Source organism: Melanerpes formicivorus, unplaced genomic scaffold, assembly GCF_026170545.1.
Source record: "Melanerpes formicivorus ecotype bairdi unplaced genomic scaffold, bMelFor1.0.p_v2 SCAF_155, whole genome shotgun sequence".
Classification (NCBI taxonomy): domain Eukaryota; kingdom Metazoa; phylum Chordata; class Aves; order Piciformes; family Picidae; genus Melanerpes; species Melanerpes formicivorus.
This window is the reverse complement of record NW_027142507.1, coordinates 580,868-600,216: the sequence shown is the minus strand read 5'-3', so window position 1 is coordinate 600,216 and position 19,349 is coordinate 580,868. Positions and strand designations below refer to the sequence as shown.

The 19,349-nt window shown below is 49.1% G+C and overlaps 1 protein-coding gene across 26 annotated transcripts in view; it reads right to left on the bottom strand.

Annotated features, from left to right (window-relative positions):
• The window catches only part of RIMS1 (regulating synaptic membrane exocytosis 1), a 286,098-nt gene that overhangs the window by 79,861 nt on the left and 186,888 nt on the right, over positions 1–19,349 (bottom strand). For 5 of the 26 annotated variants that reach the window (XM_068168690.1, XM_068168691.1, XM_068168694.1 and 2 more), the window contains 5 exons: positions 13,191–13,253; positions 9,051–9,128; positions 8,606–8,719; positions 8,056–8,145; positions 2,520–2,603 (listed from right to left, as the gene is read on the bottom strand). The exons of 4 other annotated variants lie outside the window; for them this stretch is intronic. In XM_068168690.1, the coding sequence (XP_068024791.1) occupies positions 2,520–2,603; positions 8,056–8,145; positions 8,606–8,719; positions 9,051–9,128; positions 13,191–13,253 (429 nt within the window). Of the gene's footprint in view, positions 1–1,919; positions 1,967–2,519; positions 2,604–8,055; positions 8,146–8,605; positions 8,720–9,050; positions 9,129–13,190; positions 13,254–19,349 lie in introns of those variants that run through there. 17 more of the 26 variants (XM_068168698.1, XM_068168700.1, XM_068168699.1 and 14 more) reach the window with 7 other exon arrangements.

The following is a 19,349-nucleotide window of genomic DNA, read 5'->3' as shown; positions in this document are numbered from 1 at the left end:
GGGATTCCCTTACACTGGTCAGGTTTCAGACCCATCCTGACAGGGTGCTGGGCCAGCTCATTTCAACTGTACTATTACCAGAAAGGTTGGACCAGATGATCCTTGGGGCCCCTTCCAACCTGCATTCTGTGATTGTGCTGCTCTGAGCCCCATCCAGCCTGACCTTGAATGTCTCCAGGGACAGGGCCTCCACCACCTCCCTGGGCAACCTGTTCCATCATTCCTAACTCCATCTATTCTAGAGCAGAGTGGTGCTGGCCAGCTGCTACAGCCATGGGAAATAATCAGAATGAATGGCAATTTGGAGTGGCTAACAAAGGTTAAGCATCACTGCATCCCTGACTGGTGCTCTACAGAGAGGGTTAGAGCCATGCAATGCAAAGAGCCCAACGTGCTCCTGACTTCTCTCAATCCAGGAGAGGGAGGATGAAAGCAATCATCAGGGTTCAGGTTACCCTAAGCTCCTTCCATGTTCCTCACTGCCTGCATCCCTGGGGTCTGGTGACCTGACCACCTGAAGATTCCCAAGCACAAGGCCCTGATGCCACTGAGGGAACTGCACTTCTGTTTCTCCAGCTCAGCATCTTTCCCATAGCAGACTCTCCCCTGCAGAAGCTGTACTGCATCGTGGTTGCTAACAGGCATTAGATGCCTTCAGCCTCTCCCACAAAACTTCAGCTGACAGCAAACAGCTCACAAACCTGCGTTAGGTATGGCAGTGCTCAGATGCAAAGCTCCTTTCACTGATCTCTGCTATGATTATGGATTCATTCCAACCACTTGGGACGATAACAAGATTTTACCATGTCTGATCCACTGAAGTCAGAGAGAGCCTTCCCATTGCTGTGACAAATGAGCAGAGACATTCCCAAAGGCACAGAGTGCTCTGCACATTCACAGGATGCACTGGGTTGGAAGGGACTTCTAGCAGACATCCCATCCAACCAGTAAGCAGGGACATCCCCAGCGAGATCAGCTTGCTCACAGCACCACTGAGCCTGACCTGGAATGTCTGCAGACTGGATGTGAGGAACAAGCTCTGCACCAGGAGGGTGGTGGAACAGGTGGCCCAGGGAAGTGGTTGGGACCCCATCCCTGGAGATGCTCACGGTGAGGCTGGACAGGGCTGTGATCTAGTTGTGGATGTCCCTGCTGAGTGCAGAGGGGTTGGACTGGATGAGCTTTGGAGCTCCCTTCCAGCCCAAACCATCCTATGATACTTTGGAGCCTCCACCACCTCTCTGGGCAGCCTGTATCAGGGTTCCCCCAACCTCACAGTAAAGAACTCAAACTATCAATCCTTGTCCCATCAAAGGGATGCTTTGGCAAGCTGCCCAGGAATGCAGCACCTGCAAGGGGGCACAAGTCTGAAACCATCAGGTTTAATTTCACACCTAAATGACAAATGACTCTGCTCTGACTCAACTCCCAGAAATGCCACTGAGGCAGCTACACTCTTCCCACCTTGTGCTAGTGGAATACATCCAGCATCAAGCAAACAGCTAAGTACTCTAAGGGGAAGCCTTCACCTCTCCGGAGGTGAAGTCGTAGCCCTGCAGTAACTAAGCTGTAGTCTAAACAGTGCTGCATGCAGCTTCCTGAAGTGAATTATTTCCATGAGCCATCTGTGTTCTGCCATCTACTGTAACACTAAACACTGCAAGGGAAAGCCCTGAGTCTGCATCTCAACAGAAATGAGAATGTCTGTACATGAAAACAGACAGACAGACAGACAATCAGATCTTGCTGGGGGAAGAATACCAAAGGAAAAAGTCCCACTGCCAAAGCAAGGGACTGGCAAAACTGAGCAGAGCAGAAAGGTTACGGCTAGAGGAAAACCAGAAGGGGTTTGCATGAACCACAGCTGAGACTCAGCACAAAGCTTCATCCCAAGCACTGATGCCTTAAGCAGAACCTACCTTGTGAGGAGAACCTGCTCCGTGGAGACCATCCTGACTGGGACAGGAATTTACACACAGAGCCAGTTCTGACACACACCAACTACCCAGTGCTGCCCAGACTTCCAGCACGGCAGTTTGTGCCTGGCTGGGTGCTTTTTACCTTAGGAAAAGGTTGTTTAAAGAAAACCACCAGAGGGAAACGTAACAAACCCAAAGGCCACTCACAAAATCAAAAGGAAGAGGAGGGCAGGAACAGACTGCAACAAACACTTGGATATAGTAAAGCACCACAGTGACAACACCACCAGCAGCATTTACAGAAGCAGGTAAAACCAGACCAGGGGAGGTTAACAGAGGTGATGCTCTGCTGCACCAGGACATCTGATCCCATGGCTGGTGACCACTCTGGCACACACAAAGCTGGACAAGACACCGACTCCCAGGTGCTTTATAACAGCTCAAGCAAATGCAGAGATGGTTAACTCAAGCTGCTGTTTTATTCTGGGCTGCTGGAGGTTGTCAGTTTCTCTTTCCTCCCAGGCACACTCATAAAGTCAGAGTACTCCTCAGAGTGCAGGATGCAGCAGGGCTCTGCAGCTGGGAGGAGCTGACCAGTACCTGTCATCCTCCGGAGATGCATGCTGGATATGAATCCTGGGACTAGCAGGTCGTCTCCTCTCTAGGGAGGGGGACCATCTACCCCTGCTTGCCCGTTCAATAAAACAGGAGAGAAACAGGACATTTAGTTGGTGATCAAAGCAAACCTATGGGATTTGGGACTGGAAAAATGCCCCGCAAAGGGCTGGCAGTGTGCCGCTGCACTGCTGTGTCTGGAGCCCCATGGCACGCTGTTCCCATGGCTGCTCCCTCTGCGTGCCCCCAAAAGGCAGAATTTAGACCAACAGACATCTGCTGCACAGTGCACCACCACGTGCTCAAAGGCCAGGGTCCCCAAGTGCTGTCACTCACACAGGAGGTCAGCAGTTCAAACTCAGGGCAGCTGATCAAGAGCAGATGACGGCCAGTTTCTGACAGCTACTGCTGGAGTTTGGTTAAGCTCATCTCTGAATCACAGAGTGGTTGGAAGGGCTGTGGGTTGGAAGGGACCTCAAAGGCCATCCAGCTCCAACCTCCTGCCACGGGCAGGGACACCTCCCACCAGACCACACTGCTCAAGGCCTCTCCTACCTCTTTGCACTGCATTCTCAGTAAAAATCACTCTGGGTCGGAAGGGACCTCCAAAGCTCACCCAGTCCGACCCGTCTGCACTCAGCAGGGACATCCCCCACCAGATCAGGCTGCCCAGAGCTCTGTCCAGCCTCACCTTGCAGATCTCCAAGCATATATGAAATCATGACTATGAATCTTAAGTAAAATTCTGAGGCATCAAGTGACCCTTTTCTGGAATGCAGCAAGGGAGCAAAGGTTAATTAGCTGCAACTAAGCTGCACTCTTGTGCAGGGGTACTGGGGTCCTTTCATGCTGACAGCCTGAGCAGCCTCCTCTGCTTATGGCTCTGCATTGTGTTGCACAATGAAATTTAACCAAAAAGGCCTGAATTATGACTGGAAACTGGTGCCTTACAGCACTTTTCCTTTCATTAAGAGTGATGCAAACCATACTACAGCCTGGGGTTGCTTGTTTTGTGGGGATACTAGGTGGTTGCAGTAGCACAAGGCTGTGCACAAGAACTTCCAAATCAACCTCTAAATACTGATTGATTTGTGCTGAGATTTTTGTATTGAATGAAATCACTGAGTCCTGATTCACTGCTGACCACCAGTGAAGCACTGCTGACCACCAGTGAAGCACTGCTGACCACCGAGTGGAGCACTGCTGACCACCGAGTGAAGCACTGCTGACCACCGAGTGAAGCACTGCTGACCACCGAGTGGAGCACTGCTGACCACCGAGTGAAGCACTGCTGACCACTGAGTGAAGCACTGCTGACCACCGAGTGGAGCACTGCTGACCACCGAGTGAAGCACTGCTGACCACCGAGTGGAGCACTGCTGACCACCGAGTGGAGCACTGCTGACCACTGAGTGGAGCACTGCTGACCACTGAGTGGAGCACTGCTTCACTCACATGCAGCCACAAGTTCACACCAGCTCTCCAGGACGCTCTACCACTTCCCTTTCTGAGGCATCCTTCCAGTCCGTGTAACAAGGCAGAGGGTTTGATTTATGGCACATGCAAACAACAAAGGCTTCAGGGAGCTTAGCAGCACTTGAGCAGCTCTTTCAGAAGAGCAATCAGGTTGTTAGTCGTCAGTTCCTTTTCCTTTCCCAAGCGTGAGTCAAAGGAAAGGTCACTGCATCAGTGCACTCAGAGCCCTCAATATGCTGATATCCTGCACAAAACTTCAGCAGCAGCTGATGGAAGGAGCTTGGGTCATGCAGTATGAACTCTGAGAGCCTTGAGATGACCACGAGGCACAGCACAGCACAGCACAGCCAGCCAAGCAGTCGGCTGCTCCCCGGCATGGGTGACAGAAGGCATCGCCTCCCCGGTGCAGACAGCTACTGCACAGCATTGTCCATGGCAAGGGCGGCATTCAGCACTGCTGCTCGAGGCGTGCAGTGCAAACACCTGACACTGCAGGCTCAGAAGCTTAGAAAAGCCAACGTGAAACCAGGACAGGTCTTAACTGGATCCCATGACAGCTCCAACTTGGTCAGCAGGGAAGAGGCTCCTGCTCAGCTCCGTGTCTTGTCTAGGTGGCAGTGACCAGCTGAGAGCAAGCACTCTGAAGGCCTCTGAAATGCTTGATTCCTACTGCAGGAAGCACCTCAGGACAAATCTAACCCAGAGGCACCTTGCAGGTGTGCTGGCCCTGTTGTACATGAACTAACCCCTGGGCTGTGCTGGTTTTATTTGCTTGGATCTCCACTAACCTCTTGGGACCAAAGCACACAAGGAGGGCAAGCTCACACAGCCGCTGTTGTGCTCACTGAGGACACACACAATTGCTTGCAGCAGGAGGCTGAGCTGGGAAAGAAAGCCACACTGCATATAAGGAAGGAACTCTCTCTGGCTGCAATTTTAATATCATCTTCTCCAGACTGATCTATGATCACAGAATTGTTAGGGTTGGAAGGGACCTCAAGGATCATCCAGTTCCAAGCCCCCTGCCATGGGCAGGGACACCTCACACCACAGCAGGTTGCTCACAGCCACCTCCAGCCTGGCTGCAAACACCTCCAGGCAGGAGGCTTCCACCACCTCCCTGGGCAACCTGCTCCACATGATGATGAGAAACCACTGCTGAATCAGTTCAGATCCTGCACTGAGGTAACATCCCTGTGTGGGAATCATTTTGGTTGGAAAAGACCTTTAAGGTGCTCAAGCCCAAGGTGAGTGGAAGCTGAGGTCTCAAACGCCTGCACTCCGTAGAGTGATGGGAGCCAATTAACAAGGGGGGGAGGGGGAGGAGAGCAGAAAACTTGAGACACATTAGAAAAAGACACACAAAGAAAAAATATACTAAAGGAAGCAGTGTTAGCCAAAACATTGAAAATGGCATCAGAGGATACTCCTGAGTGCATGATAAACTAACATTTGTCTTGCAGCTCAGCACAGGAACTGAAACAACACAAGCACCTGGTGACACAAACGATAAACAAACACTTGGGATAAACAGGAGGGGGAAACAGAAAGAGAAAGGCAGGCCTGGGGCAGCGGCACAGATGTGTGAGCAGAGGCTGGGTGGTTTGGAGGAGCCACAAAGAGAAGGCATGTTGGCTGTTGCTGTTGCTTTGGGGCTTTCTTTGCTGGTCTGTATGGGTCAACAAAAAGACTTTTACTAGCAAAGCAGAACTGCAGACGCCAGGAACTACCCCAAGGACTTCAAATGACACGAGTGATGTTGTGAAGAGTTTAAGGATCAAAGCCATTGCCAACAAAGCACTGGCACAGAGAATAAGGGCTCTGGCACACAGCCAATGCACTCATGTGGACTCTTTGAACACTTGATCTCCCATAAAATCTCACTCACACCCTCTGAGTCAAAGGCTGGGGGGCAATGAGCAGAAGCAACTTTCTAGAGGTGAGAATATTCATAGTGAGGTTGAAGAACATCCACAGTGCCACACTGAGAGTCATACCTTAGTGTCTGGAGGGCTGAAGAGCTAACTGTTGACGCAGAATCTACACTGCTCCTCTGCATTATAAGCAGGACCAACCCCATGCCTGGCAGATCTTTGCCCAGTGGTAGAACAGTTTAGGTTGGAAGGGATCTCAAAGCTCATCCAGTTCCAGCCCCCTGCCATGGGCAGGGACACCTCCCCCCCAGCCCAGGCTGCTCCAGGCCTCATCCAGCCTGGCCCTGAACACCTCCAGGCAGGGGACATCCACAGCCTCCCTGGGCAACCTGTGCCAGTGTCTCTCCACCTTATCTTCTAATATCTTCTTAGTTCCATTCTTTCCCAGAAGAAGAACTTTCCAGCACCCTCAAGATGTTTCCCAGGTCAGAAGCACCTCTTTAGGACTCCTAAAAGCAAAGAAGTGATATTTTTTCTGGACCAGGCCCACAGATGACTTGGCCAGACCAGGGGTTTAGCAGCAGCAGAGACTACTTTGCTTCATGAGCTGCTCATGGGAGAGGCTGCAGATCCTGTGCAGTGCCTATTGGAGAGGGGCTGCTGGCCATGACTTACATAGGTATAACAGCAGCAGCTAGCATCAGTGACAGGCAGTGTGAGCACAGTGTTTTAGCTAGAGCATTTCCAGTCCTGGTGAGCAGCAGCTGGAAATAAAAGCACAGAGCATACTGCTCGTGTCCTTGTGCTGTTGAGCAGCTGCTTGTAGATGAACTCAGGACTCGGTACAGCTGTTAAATTGAGGCTACAAGGGGTGTTTAAAGATCTGGTGTGGTATTTGGGATTTCACTGAGTGGCCTTATTTCTGCCACACTTCTTTGTTTTCTATTGAAGAACCGTTTAGATATTTTCTATGGTGCCTTGAGCTCAGCCTGACAAAGGAAGGAACTGATATGGATCTACCTGAGGCTCCTCCTCAGAACATTAGCCACTCCTCTGCACAAGGGCACAACTGGGGAAGGGACAAGTTCCATTCGAGGAGGAAATGGGGAGGAGGGAAGTTTCAGGAGAAAAGGAGAACCCTAATGGCACCAACCACACTCTCACTGCCTTTCCCATCAGTTCTCTCCCACAACAATGGAAATGGTGCAGCTGCTACAACCACCACACTGTGAGCTGACTGCCAGAGCATTATTCACTGCCACAGTAGTTCAGTGTGCACTGCAGGGATGAAAGTGTCGTTCCACCACACTCCCACTCCAGGGGAACCTGATCCTGCCCTTAGTGATGCCCCACAGTCTGTCCCCTCACCCTGGTGTAGCTCTTAGCCAAAGCCATCTATCGTCTCACCCTGAAACGCTGCACCTCTTTAGCCCAAAGCCACAGGCTGTGATGAGAAGTTCCCTTTGGGAACAATCCCACCTGCCAAGGACACCAGGCAGCATTTACTTCCCCTAAGAGTTTGAACCAAGCTATGGCAGTGCTCAGATTTCATAAAGCATCCAGAAAATGCCTGCAGAACCTATGTGACACAACAGTGTTCCTTTAAAAACTGCAAAGGTGTCTTCTGGAGCCTTCACGTGAGCCTGGATGTGAGGTCACAGAGTGGTAAACACTCAGTGCAGAGGTGTGCCTTGCACTTGCCAAAGCAGCTGCAGCAGGGGAGGTTAGGGAAGCAAGGAGCCGGGGCTGCCTTGCAGCAAATCCAGCGCTGTGCAAGCCGCAGCTCCGGCTGGAAAGGCGAGAGCTCTGTCACAGCTGATGAGTTATGTCCACAGGACAGGCAGGAAACAGACAGAGCACTTCTTGAGCAAATGATGATGGAGATCAGTGACCAGCCTCGTCAAAACAATCAACACTGCAACGCCGTTATCAGCATACTGAGGACCTCTGCACGCAATGGCAGCAGCTTGAAGTGAACCAGGGGAGGAAGCCAGGAGCGGTTATAAAGCCCAAGACACGATTCACATGACACACACGAGCACAGGAGCAGGAATGTCCACAGGTACCAAAGCAAGACACGAACGTGGGAGAGGGTGGAGGAGGATGGGAACCAAAACTGACCAAGATCACCAGCACAGATGACAAGAAATGTACAAGTGTTTGGTTTATACCTTTCTCGTTCTGGTGAATGCAAACTAGTATCTGGTCTCAAGCAGTTGGTACTAGCACTCCTAGCCCTGTCAAGGGAGGGCTGCAGTTCACTAGTGCCAGTGCATTGCATCCAATGGTAGAAGAGAAAGAAAAGAAAACAAAGAAAGGAATACAATGTTAGATATCAACTCATAAAATAATGCTCTCTTCACAGAAAATGTCCAATCACAATGGCTCAATCGAGGAGAACAGAACGAGGCTGACTGGATGACAGTGCCGAGGTTTGTCCAGAAAGCAAAAGCAAACACAGGACTGCTGGGTTTATCATTTCATACTTTTTTTTTGCTAGGGTGGTTGGAAGGTTTCAAACTGCATGAGACAGAACAACATCTGCTTGTAAGCGAGTGGCATGAGAAACACCCAACAGCAGATGTCAATCCTCGTTACCTTCGGCTAAGATGAAAGGCTATGGCAGGTGATGCAGTGTGGGAATCACAGTGAAGCTCATTGACTCCACAGCTCCTTATCAGGTACCAACCAGGAGGGGGAGACGAATCCTCGGGGTCTTACCTAACCAGCAGCTCAGCTCCCAGTTTCGGTAGTGGTGAATTAAGGCAACCAGGAAGGAGTGAAATATCCTGTCTAACCACGAGCTGGCTCTTAGCACATGCAGGAAGAGTTGAGCTTTGTAAATTAAAATGGTTTAAACACAATGAAAAATACATTTGGCACACAGACAAAATCTAACACGTGACAAATAACCAAAAATCAAGGTAAGGAAGCAAAGAAAACCCAAAACCAGACTTGCACCATGAGGTTTCAGCCTAGCACAGGGGTGGGGGCTGGGTTCTTGGTTACAGAGGAGTTGATCTAAGCAGCTCTATGAAGTTATTCAAGGTGATCTCTTGGGTATAAAAGCTGCAGGAAACTCTTCTCTACCATGCAGCAGGGTAAGACTATTCAGTTGCTCTACAGAGGAGCTAACTACTTAGAGGGGACTCTAAACACTTCTTACCTGTACAGGTTCCAGTGAGTGCCATTTTCTAGTAAAGGCATCTTGGGAGGTAATGTTTTATAGTGCCTAACAGAACTTCTGGAATGTGGTGGAAGAGAGAAGAGGACAGAACAGCACAAAGCCATGCCAGCAATGAAATAAAAGAGAGGGAGATGTAAGCCAAGGCTGAGCAGAACAGAAAACAAAGCACAGTGCACCAACGTGCACAGTTCACAGCTCTGGGAGCAGATCCCTCCTGTACTGGGCAGCTGTCTGGGGGACAGACTGTTGTGCTCACACCTCTGTGTGTGTGCTCCAGGAGCTCATGGCAACACCAGCACAGCTCAGGCTTTTTCCTTGCCATGAAAAGAACCCAAATCCCATTACACAGAGTCACAGAATCACCATGGCTGGAAAAAATGCTTAAGACCATCAAGCCCAACCATGACCTAACTCTCTCTGTGCCACATTGCTGAGGGTTTCAAACTCAAGGACACAAGCTCTTGCACAGGATTCAGCTGATACTAAACTTGCTCCTAATTTCTCTCAGTGAAGTCTGTCTTAGACCTGCAGACCTCGTCAGTAGCTAAGTATGAAAAGCTTCCTGAAACAATGCTCTATAGAATGACAAAGTGACTTACAGATCTGTTAGCACCTGGCCTCTTGGAATCCTCTGGAAGAGGTGCTAACAACTGTAATTAAACACTATTAATAATAAGCTAATCCAAGCACCCAGGAGAGCCACTGCACCAGCAGCACTCTGAGATCTTACACAGAGTCACTGAAAGGGGTTGGAAGGGACCTGGAAAGCTCATGCAGCCCAACCCCCTGCCAGAGCAGGGTCACCCAGGGCAGGTCACACAGGTACACATCCAGGGGGGTTGGAAAGGGTCCAGAGCAGGAGACTCCACAACCTCTCTGGGCAGCCTGCTCCAGGGCTCTGCACCCTCACTGTGAGCACTCACCTAGAGTACTGTGTCCAGTTCTGGGTTCTCCAGTTCAAGAGAGACAGGGAACTACCAGAGAGAGTCCAATGGAGGGCCACAAAGATGCTGAGGGGATTGGAGCATCTCCTACAATGGGAGGCTGAGAGACCTGAGCCTGTTTAGCCTGGAGAAGACTGGGAGGGGATCCTACCAATGCTGATCAATATCTAAAGGTTGGGGGTCAAGAGGATGGGGCTGGGCTCGGTGGTAGTTTTAGGCTGTGTCCAGATTGAGTGACAGCACAAAGGAACAAGAGGGACAAGCTGGAGCCCAGCAGGTTTCACCTCTACATGAGGAGAAACTTCTTTGGGGTGAGGGAGGCCTGGAGCAGGCTGCCCAGAGAGGTTGTGGAGTCTCCTGCTCTGGAGCCTTTCCAACCCCCCCTGGCTGCATTGCTGTGTGGCCTGCCCTGGGTGCTGCTGCTCTGGCAGGGGCTGGCCTGGATGCTCTCTGGAGCTCCCTTCCAGCCCCTGAGGTTGCCCTGAGGCAATGTTTCCTCTCTCCCCAGTGAACAAGGGAGCAGTCTACAAGCAGACAGTGGCTGCCATTTAATGGCTAAGGGCTAACCCCCAGTTTCCATCACGTCTCCACACCCCCTCCCAGGACACAGCTGTGCTGCTCTCAGCAGAAGGAAGAGCAGCCCCCAGGACTTTGCTCCTTCATAAATAGTCTCTCCTAATAGGACATTCCTGGCTAGGCTTGGAGCTAGACACTGCAGCTCAACATGACAAATCCAGCTGTGTGACAGCCAGGTGTCTGCAAAACCCTGGGGGATTTAACAGAGGAGCTCTGACCCTTCTTCTATAGCTTGAGTGGTCCCCAGTGCTGACATGTCTGCCAGGCACCACTGGTGTGGCACAGCTGGAACAAGGGACTGGCTGTCCAGCAGGCCAGCTCTGGCATGCTAGCAGATACAGGCAGTCAAAGTGGGGTTGATCTGAGACATGGATTGAGGCAAGCTGGGGTCTGTGCCCTACATTTCCTTCCACTGTCTGCTGATAGTCAGTAAGTGCATAGAGCTGGACAGCCAGGACCAGAGTTCTACCCTGGTGTATTGAACCAACAATAGCTCCTAACTGTGCAGCTTGACCTGTCTCAGGTTAATACTAACATGAAACCCTGAACACTCCTTTTCCATTCTAAGATGAAGCTGTCTCCACAATTAATTAAAGATCTGGAAAACAAGGACAAGAGTCTTACAATGTCTCTGACAGGACTACACTCCAGGGCAAAAGATTGCAATTTGGATTAGGCTGTTCAAGCCTCACAGCTGAAGTCAAAAATCAGTCTCTTGGCTTCTCTTGCACTCACCTTCAATGCACTGTTAAAAGCACCATGCTATTGGTAGCACTGCACTGCTCTTCAAGGAGGCAGTTTGGTGCTTTCCTTGATCATGAAATCAGGAACAGCAATACTTAGAACAAGGGAAAAGGCAAGGAAGGGTTGTACTCTCTGAGAAGGTTACCAAGGTTATTAACCCTCTAGGAAGGGTTATCTGTGCACTGGCAGGGCTCTCCAGCACTTGACTGGGCTGCCCAGGGCAGTGCTGGAGTCACCATCCCTGGGGGTGTTGCAGCAGCCTGTGGAGATGGTGCTTAGGGACACGGTTTAGTGCTGGGTCAAGGGTTGGGCTGGATGAGCTTGAAGGTCTCTTCCAACCAAATACATTCTGTGATTCTGTGAATTCAGTGTAGCTCCTACGTGACTCAGGTGCTGCCTGTGCCCAGCTTTCGGCTGGTTACCTGGGCAGACTGGCCAGGAGAGCTGTAAAACCACTGGCAATCTGCAGTGAGTGGGCAAAGTGCACCCAAAGATCATAACACAACATCGACTTCATGAACCAAGTGACCATTTCAGCATTGTCATCGAGGAAACACAATGGAAATTATCATCTGTAAGAGGGAGAGGGAAAAGCAGAGAGCTGGGGGCAAGGAGAGAGGTGAAGCTACAGATGGTGCTAAGGGAAAGGCAGGAGGGAGGAAAACACTGCTATTACATGACAACAAATGGACTTAAACCAGCAGTGAAATGATTAACCTTTACACCCTAATGTTTAAGAAAAGGCTTTTATTTCTGGAGTGCAGGTTTGAAACTCTCTCTGCTGATAGCAGAAGCTCAATCAAAACTGAAGAGCCTCACAGCTGCACAGAGCTGGGGGAAGTTCCCATGTTCATTATTTCACCTCTACACCATTTTGCCTTAGAATCCTATCACAGCATCTCTGATGCTGCTTCAAATCCGGTGGAGAGAATTAAAGCAACCCAGGGCAATATTAAACCCCTGATGCCCTGATCTGCAGGGGGAAATCCTTCATCAGGTCCAGGAATAAGCACAGCATGAGCTTAAAAAAGGGATGGCTTTAAATGTGTAGCACTGATGGGAAATTCTCAGCAACAATCTGATCCCAAACAGAGAAATGGTTCACTTGGCCACTCAGCCCCACTGGCTGTGGCAGGGAAACTCTCTGCACACTCTGACGTGGATTTTGAATGGGGTTATCAGAGATGGTGAAAAGGAGAAGCAAAGGAGGGGGCAAAATCAGAAGTATTAGACAAAGATATTTCAGTCCTGTTTAGTTTCACAACACTGGGGAGAGCTGAGAGACAGGAAGCTTCAGGCTTGGGAATGAACCTTGCAGATGAGCCTAAAGCACAAAGGTTGTGCCTGGATCTAATTCCTGGCATGATTTGTAGAGGGGTGAACATGAGACCTCTAAAATCTGGGGTTCCCAGTGGGTCCTCACGAATCACTCCTCTCTACAAGTGACCAAAGTCAGCATGGGGTTAGGTGTCTCAGCAAGTCAGCATCGTTGGTTTGTGAGTGGCTATGGCTGAACATAAAAGTGCAGATGAAATAAACCATAAAGCCAGCTAAACAGGAATGTCTGAAATGCTAACAACAGAGTCATGCACTGGGGGGTCTGTGACAGAGAATCTACCACAAAACACAGCTGCCAAAGCAGAATGTCTGTGGCTGCTTTAATCCGTAGTGCTGAATTCACAGACAGACAGACACACACCTCAGCCTGAGCCCAGACAGACAAAACACAAGCAGGGACACCTGGATCACAGGGGAAGAACTGGGAAGCTCTTGACACTGCTACGGAGAAATGCTGGGCACAGAAAGTACAGACAAGGAACCAGAGGTGTTTGTGATCCCCCAGTCCTGTATTTACCTGATGGTATGGAGGCACTCTGCACTTCTTCCTCGCTTTGCTCTGGGCAGCATAAGAAGCTCACTGTACAGACAGGATGGGTGGTGAGTGAAACAGGTATCAATATGAAGCATCAGGTGACATGGGTTACAGCAATGGTATGCACATGACAACATCCAGAGAAACAAGAAGCCTCCACCCAGAGAGCCTGGCAGTGCTCAAACCCAGACTGCACTTCTCATGACTAGGAGCCAAAACAATGCCTGCCAGCACATCTGCCTTTAGGCACCTCGCTGCCGGGCATCTCTCCTCTTGACAGTCAGAAGGATTGTTTCAGAGCTCCTGAGGACAAAAGGAATCCTTAAACCTACACCTGAAACATTCCCCTGGTAGCCTTCCTGCTCATGAGCTGATTAATGAAGGGATAATCTACAAAACAATGATGCTAGCCTTCTTCCTCATGAACTAATTAATGAAGAGACATTCAGCCAGGAAAAAAACCAAGCAGTAAAAGAAAATGATGCTGCCTCCCTTCCCCTGAACTGAGGAATGAAGAAAGGCTTTAAAGCAAAACTGATGCTAAGCTTCTCTCTCATGAACTAATGAGTGAGCAATACTAAAACTTGGTGGTGGTGGTTTTTTCCCTTCTCAACCCACAAAAGAAAAGCCAAAACACCACAAAAACCCCAGGAGAAAGCAGGAGGGAAGGTTTGCTACTCGATTGACTGCAGGTGGTTGGCTGGTGGGAAGAGTAACCAGGTAGCCCTTTGGGATTAAAAAAACCCAACTAGAACTCGGTGGGAGTACTCCCCTGGCCTAAACACACATTCTGACTCCCAGCTCTTGAGAGTATTTTTCACAGCAGCCCTAAAGAAACTAAACCAGTTGCTGCTCAGCCATCAGGCTTTCCATTCCTTATGGTTCCCAGCTGAGAAAATCACCTCTCTGGTCTGTTTTCCATTCACTGTCACCAAACACATGCTACAGCCAGCAGGATGAGGAAGTTCACACACACTTATGCCTGTGGTACGTATGGCTGTGATATGAAACACCCCTTGAATTAATCCTGTGGCTTTCTACACTTCAGCACAACCAGAGACACCAAGCTCCAAACCCTCTCATCAGCCTAAATAAGAAATGAAAGCTAAACTCCATGGAAAGATGTGGAGCACTGTAGTGACAAAGAGAGAAAAGGTTATAAAAGAGATACAGCAGCATTTGTTCAGTGTGTTTGGCCACTAGGCAGTGGCTCATGCTAGCTAATACCTACCTCAGTGCAGGGAATACCTGAATTCTACCCTGGGCAGCTTGAGGTTGTGGCTTCTGAGTCAGTGGGGAGATGTCCCTTTGTGTGTGAAACCACTAGCCTGCAGTTCAGCTGAACTGAGCTGGGGGGAGGGGGCATTTCACCAACATTCCCTTTCATAAGCTCAAGAGGACTAACAGAATTTAGATTCAGGTTTCCAAACCACAAAAACACCACCTCTTTTTAGGGGGGAGAAACCCCAAAACTTACCATTTTCTTAAGAGTAGATGGAAAGTCTGCACTGAATCAGAGTGCATTTGGCTGATATCAACTCTCCCTCTGCACTGAATCAGAGTGCATTTGGCTGGTATCAACTCTCCCTCTGCACTGAATCAGAGTGCATTTGGCTGATATCAACTCTCCCTCTGCACTGAATCAGAGTGCATTTGGCTGGTATCAACTCTCCCTCTGCACTGAATCAGAGTGCATTTGGCTGATATCAACCCTACCTCTGCACTGAATCAGAGTGCATTTGGCTGATATCAACCCTACCTCTGCACTGAATCAGAGTGCATTTGGCTGATATCAACTCTCCCTCTGCACTGAATCAGAGTGCATTTGGCTGATATCAACCCTACCTCTGCACTGAATCAGAGTGCATTTGGCTGATATCAACCCTACCTCTGCACTGAATCAGAGTGCATTTGGCTGATACCAACTCTCCCTCTGCACTGAATCAGAGTGCATTTGGCTGATATCAACTCTCCCTCTGCACTGAATCAGAGTGCATTTGGCTAACATCAACTCTCCCTCTGCACTGAATCAGAGTGCATTTGGCTAACATCAACCCTACCTCTGCACTGAATCAGAGTGCATTTGGCTGATATCAACCCTACCTCTGCACTGAATCAGAGTGCATTTGGCTGATATCAACTCTCCCTCTGCACTGAATCAGAGTGCATTTGGCTAACATCAACCCTACCTCTGCACTGAATCAGAGTGCATTTGGCTAACATCAACTCTCCCTCTGCACTGAATCAGAGTGCATTTGGCTGATATCAACCCTACCTCTGCACTGAATCAGAGTGCATTTGGCTGATATCAACCCTACCTCTGCACTGAATCAGAGTGCATTTGGCTGATACCAACTCTCCCTCTGCACTGAATCAGAGTGCATTTGGCTGATATCAACTCTCCCTCTGCACTGAATCAGAGTGCATTTGGCTAACATCAACTCTCCCTCTGCACTGAATCAGAGTGCATTTGGCTGATATCAACCCTACCTCTGCACTGAATCAGAGTGCATTTGGCTGATATCAACCCTACCTCTGCACTGAATCAGAGTGCATTTGGCTGATACCAACTCTCCCTCTGCACTGAATCAGAGTGCATTTGGCTGATACCAACTCTCCCTCTGCACTGAATCAGAGTGCATTTGGCTGATATCAACCCTACCTCTGCACTGAATCAGAGTGCATTTGGCTGATATCAACCCTACCTCTGCACTGAATCAGAGTGCATTTGGCTGATATCAACCCTACCTCTGCACTGAATCAGAGTGCATTTGGCTGATACCAACTCTCCCTCTGCACTGAATCAGAGTGCATTTGGCTGATATCAACCCTACCTCTGCACTGAATCAGAGTGCATTTGGCTGATATCAACCCTACCTCTGCACTGAATCAGAGTGCATTTGGCTGGTATCAACTCTCCCTCTGCACTGAATCAGAGTGCATTTGGCTGATATCAACTCTCCCTCTGCACTGAATCAGAGTGCACTTGGCTGATATCAACTCTCCCTCTGCACTGAATCAGAGTGCATTTGGCTAACATCAACTCTCCCTCTGCACTGAATCAGAGTGCATTTGGCTAACATCAACCCTACCTCTGCACTGAATCAGAGTGCATTTGGCTGATATCAACCCTACCTCTGCACTGAATCAGAGTGCATTTGGCTGATATCAACCCTACCTCTGCACTGAATCAGAGTGCATTTGGCTGATATCAACCCTACCTCTGCACTGAATCAGAGTGCATTTGGCTGATACCAACTCTCCCTCTGCACTGAATCAGAGTGCATTTGGCTGATATCAACCCTACCTCTGCACTGAATCAGAGTGCATTTGGCTGATATCAACCCTACCTCTGCACTGAATCAGAGTGCATTTGGCTGATATCAACTCTCCCTCTGCACTGAATCAGAGTGCATTTGGCTGATATCAACTCTCCCTCTGCACTGAATCAGAGTGCACTTGGCTGATATCAACCCTACCTCTGCACTGAATCAGAGTGCACTTGGCTGATATCAACTCTCCCTCTGCACTGAATCAGAGTGCACTTGGCTGATATCAACCCTACCTCTGCACTGAATCAGAGTGCACTTGGCTGATATCAACCCTACCTCTGCACTGAATCAGAGTGCATTTGGCTAACATCAACCCTACCTCTGCACTGAATCAGAGTGCATTTGGCTGATATCAACCCTACCTCTGCACTGAATCAGAGTGCATTTGGCTGATATCAACCCTACCTCTGCACTGAATCAGAGTGCATTTGGCTGATATCAACTCTCCCTCTGCACTGAATCAGAGTGCATTTGGCTGATATCAACCCTACCTCTGCACTGAATCAGAGTGCATTTGGCTGATATCAACCCTACCTCTGCACTGAATCAGAGTGCATTTGGCTGATACCAACTCTCCCTCTGCACTGAATCAGAGTGCATTTGTCTAACATCAACCCTACCTCTGCACTGAATCAGAGTGCATTTGGCTGATATCAACCCTACCTCTGCACTGAATCAGAGTGCATTTGGCTAGTGTCTATTCTACCTTTCCTAAGCCAAAGAGTATTTGACCCATGGCAAACTCTAATCCAAAATCCACCAGGAAAAGGGATATAAAATAGCAAATCCACCACGAAATCTTCAAGTTAAAAAAGCAAACAACAAAGCAAAACCAAAGCAAAGGAATCCATCACAGTAGGTCACTGCTAACACGAGGAGACCCTCAGAGCTCCGTAGCAAGTTTGGTTTGCAGGCATTTCAAACTGTTTCTCATGTGAGTGCTTGGGTGCTCACATTAAGAGATTTTGTTTAGCACTCAAAGAAATGTCCAAAAAAGAAAGTGAAAGGGGCCATGCTCCTGAGAAGTGGATGAGGAGCCTAAACTCCAAGCCAAGCCTAGTGCTTAGCCAGATGTCCTGCTAAAAAGCTTCTCCTAGCAGGTTTCTTTATGTGCACAGGTACAAACCTGTGCATACCTGAGCAGAAGCACATACAAAGAGGGTAAAGTGGAGTTGTGTCCCACTGGACAGATACTTGACTAAAAGAGCAGCCCTTTTGACCCTGCTCTGTTCAGGATAGCCCAGACCAATGTGGAGCCCACAGCAAATCCCTGAGCAAATGCAACCAGCAATTGCAATTCCTGCTGTGTAGCCATTGGGTAATTAACTTGCACTCCAAGCTTACTTTAGGTGTCTGTGTGAAGGTACTTGCTGAGGGTAAGGGTTTAGTACATGAACAACACACAACACTCATGCTGCTCTTGACACCAAGATTCCTGACCTTATCACTGCTTCATGATATGATGCTTGGCACCATTGTAATGCATTATAGGAATACTGGGGAAAAAAGGGGGTTAAAATCCCTGGCTGTGACAGAGAACCTTCCTCACCAAAGCTGGTTAGGATCTTCCATCTGATGCTGCTCTCATGTACTGAAAGTGAAATCTGCAGGAGCCAAACGGTCTCCACTGCTGAAGAATTCTGGGGGCAAGCTGAAAAAAGAACCAGGGAAGAGGAGGCCACTGCAGACAAGTTTGCTACTCCAGGACAGTAAGGACCCATCCTTAAACCCTGCAAAGAAGCCACCTGCAGCCTTCATGCCTGATCTCAAAGCTTCTGAAAAGGATCTTGTGAACCCTGAGAAGAACTGCAGACTGTGGCTTACTGCTCTGACCCACTGCAGCAGGGCATTGCTGGGGCTCTGGCTCATCCCCAAGAGACTCTCAGTGAAGGCCTTGCCCCCCATGCACACCTCACCATTCCTAGCATGGTTTGAGGCTTGGCTGGAAGAACATTTCTAGAGAGTTAACTGCCTGTGTTTATTTCTACTGACAGAGGCATCTTTGAAATGCCTCTTCCTGCTCAGATTTGCCCAATAAGAGATCAATTCAACAAGTACCTTCAGTAGATTCCTGACTACATCATGGCTTAAGAGAATGACATGAAGCACTCACAACAAACAAAACCCACTTGCATTAGCTCAGCCAGAAATCTGACTGCTGCACTGAAGAAGCCTTTCCCTTGCCCTCTGAAAAGAAATTAGGACAAGGAGCCTTAGCTTAGACAATTCTGCACACCCCTCCTGCCTAGACAGCTGAAATGTGCCAAGCAACTCCGAGTTCCCACACTATGTTATCATGTGAAAGGACAAGCAGGGCAGGCAAGGTCACAAAGAAAACTGAAGTGATTTAACTGCCAACCCTCCTGCTGTTCAGTCTTTGTGTTGCCTCAGCACAGCACAAAGAGCTGCAGAGACTGAAGAGCTCTTCTCTCCATGTCCTCACACCTCTGTGAAACGTATGTCCTGCATCATGTACTGCCTTGTTTGGAAAGGTTTTGTCATCCTTGCTCCTACCAAAACCCCACCTCGCTGCACAAAGAAAGAGATCTGAAGCCACTGCAAGGATCACTGCTCTCGTGGTGAGAGTAGAAGTTTGCCATTCTGCTTCAGCTGTTCCAATATTTGCAGAGGAAGCAAACAGCCCACAGGCACTGGTAGATAATCCATGGGGCTGACATCAGGATCTTCCCCAAATGCTGAACTGAAATAACTTTTGAAGCATTTCTTTCATCTATAAAAGAGAGATTCCAGCTTGCTTCCATTGCATTTGGTCAGACACCTGACAACAGTGCCTGCTAGGAGACAGCAA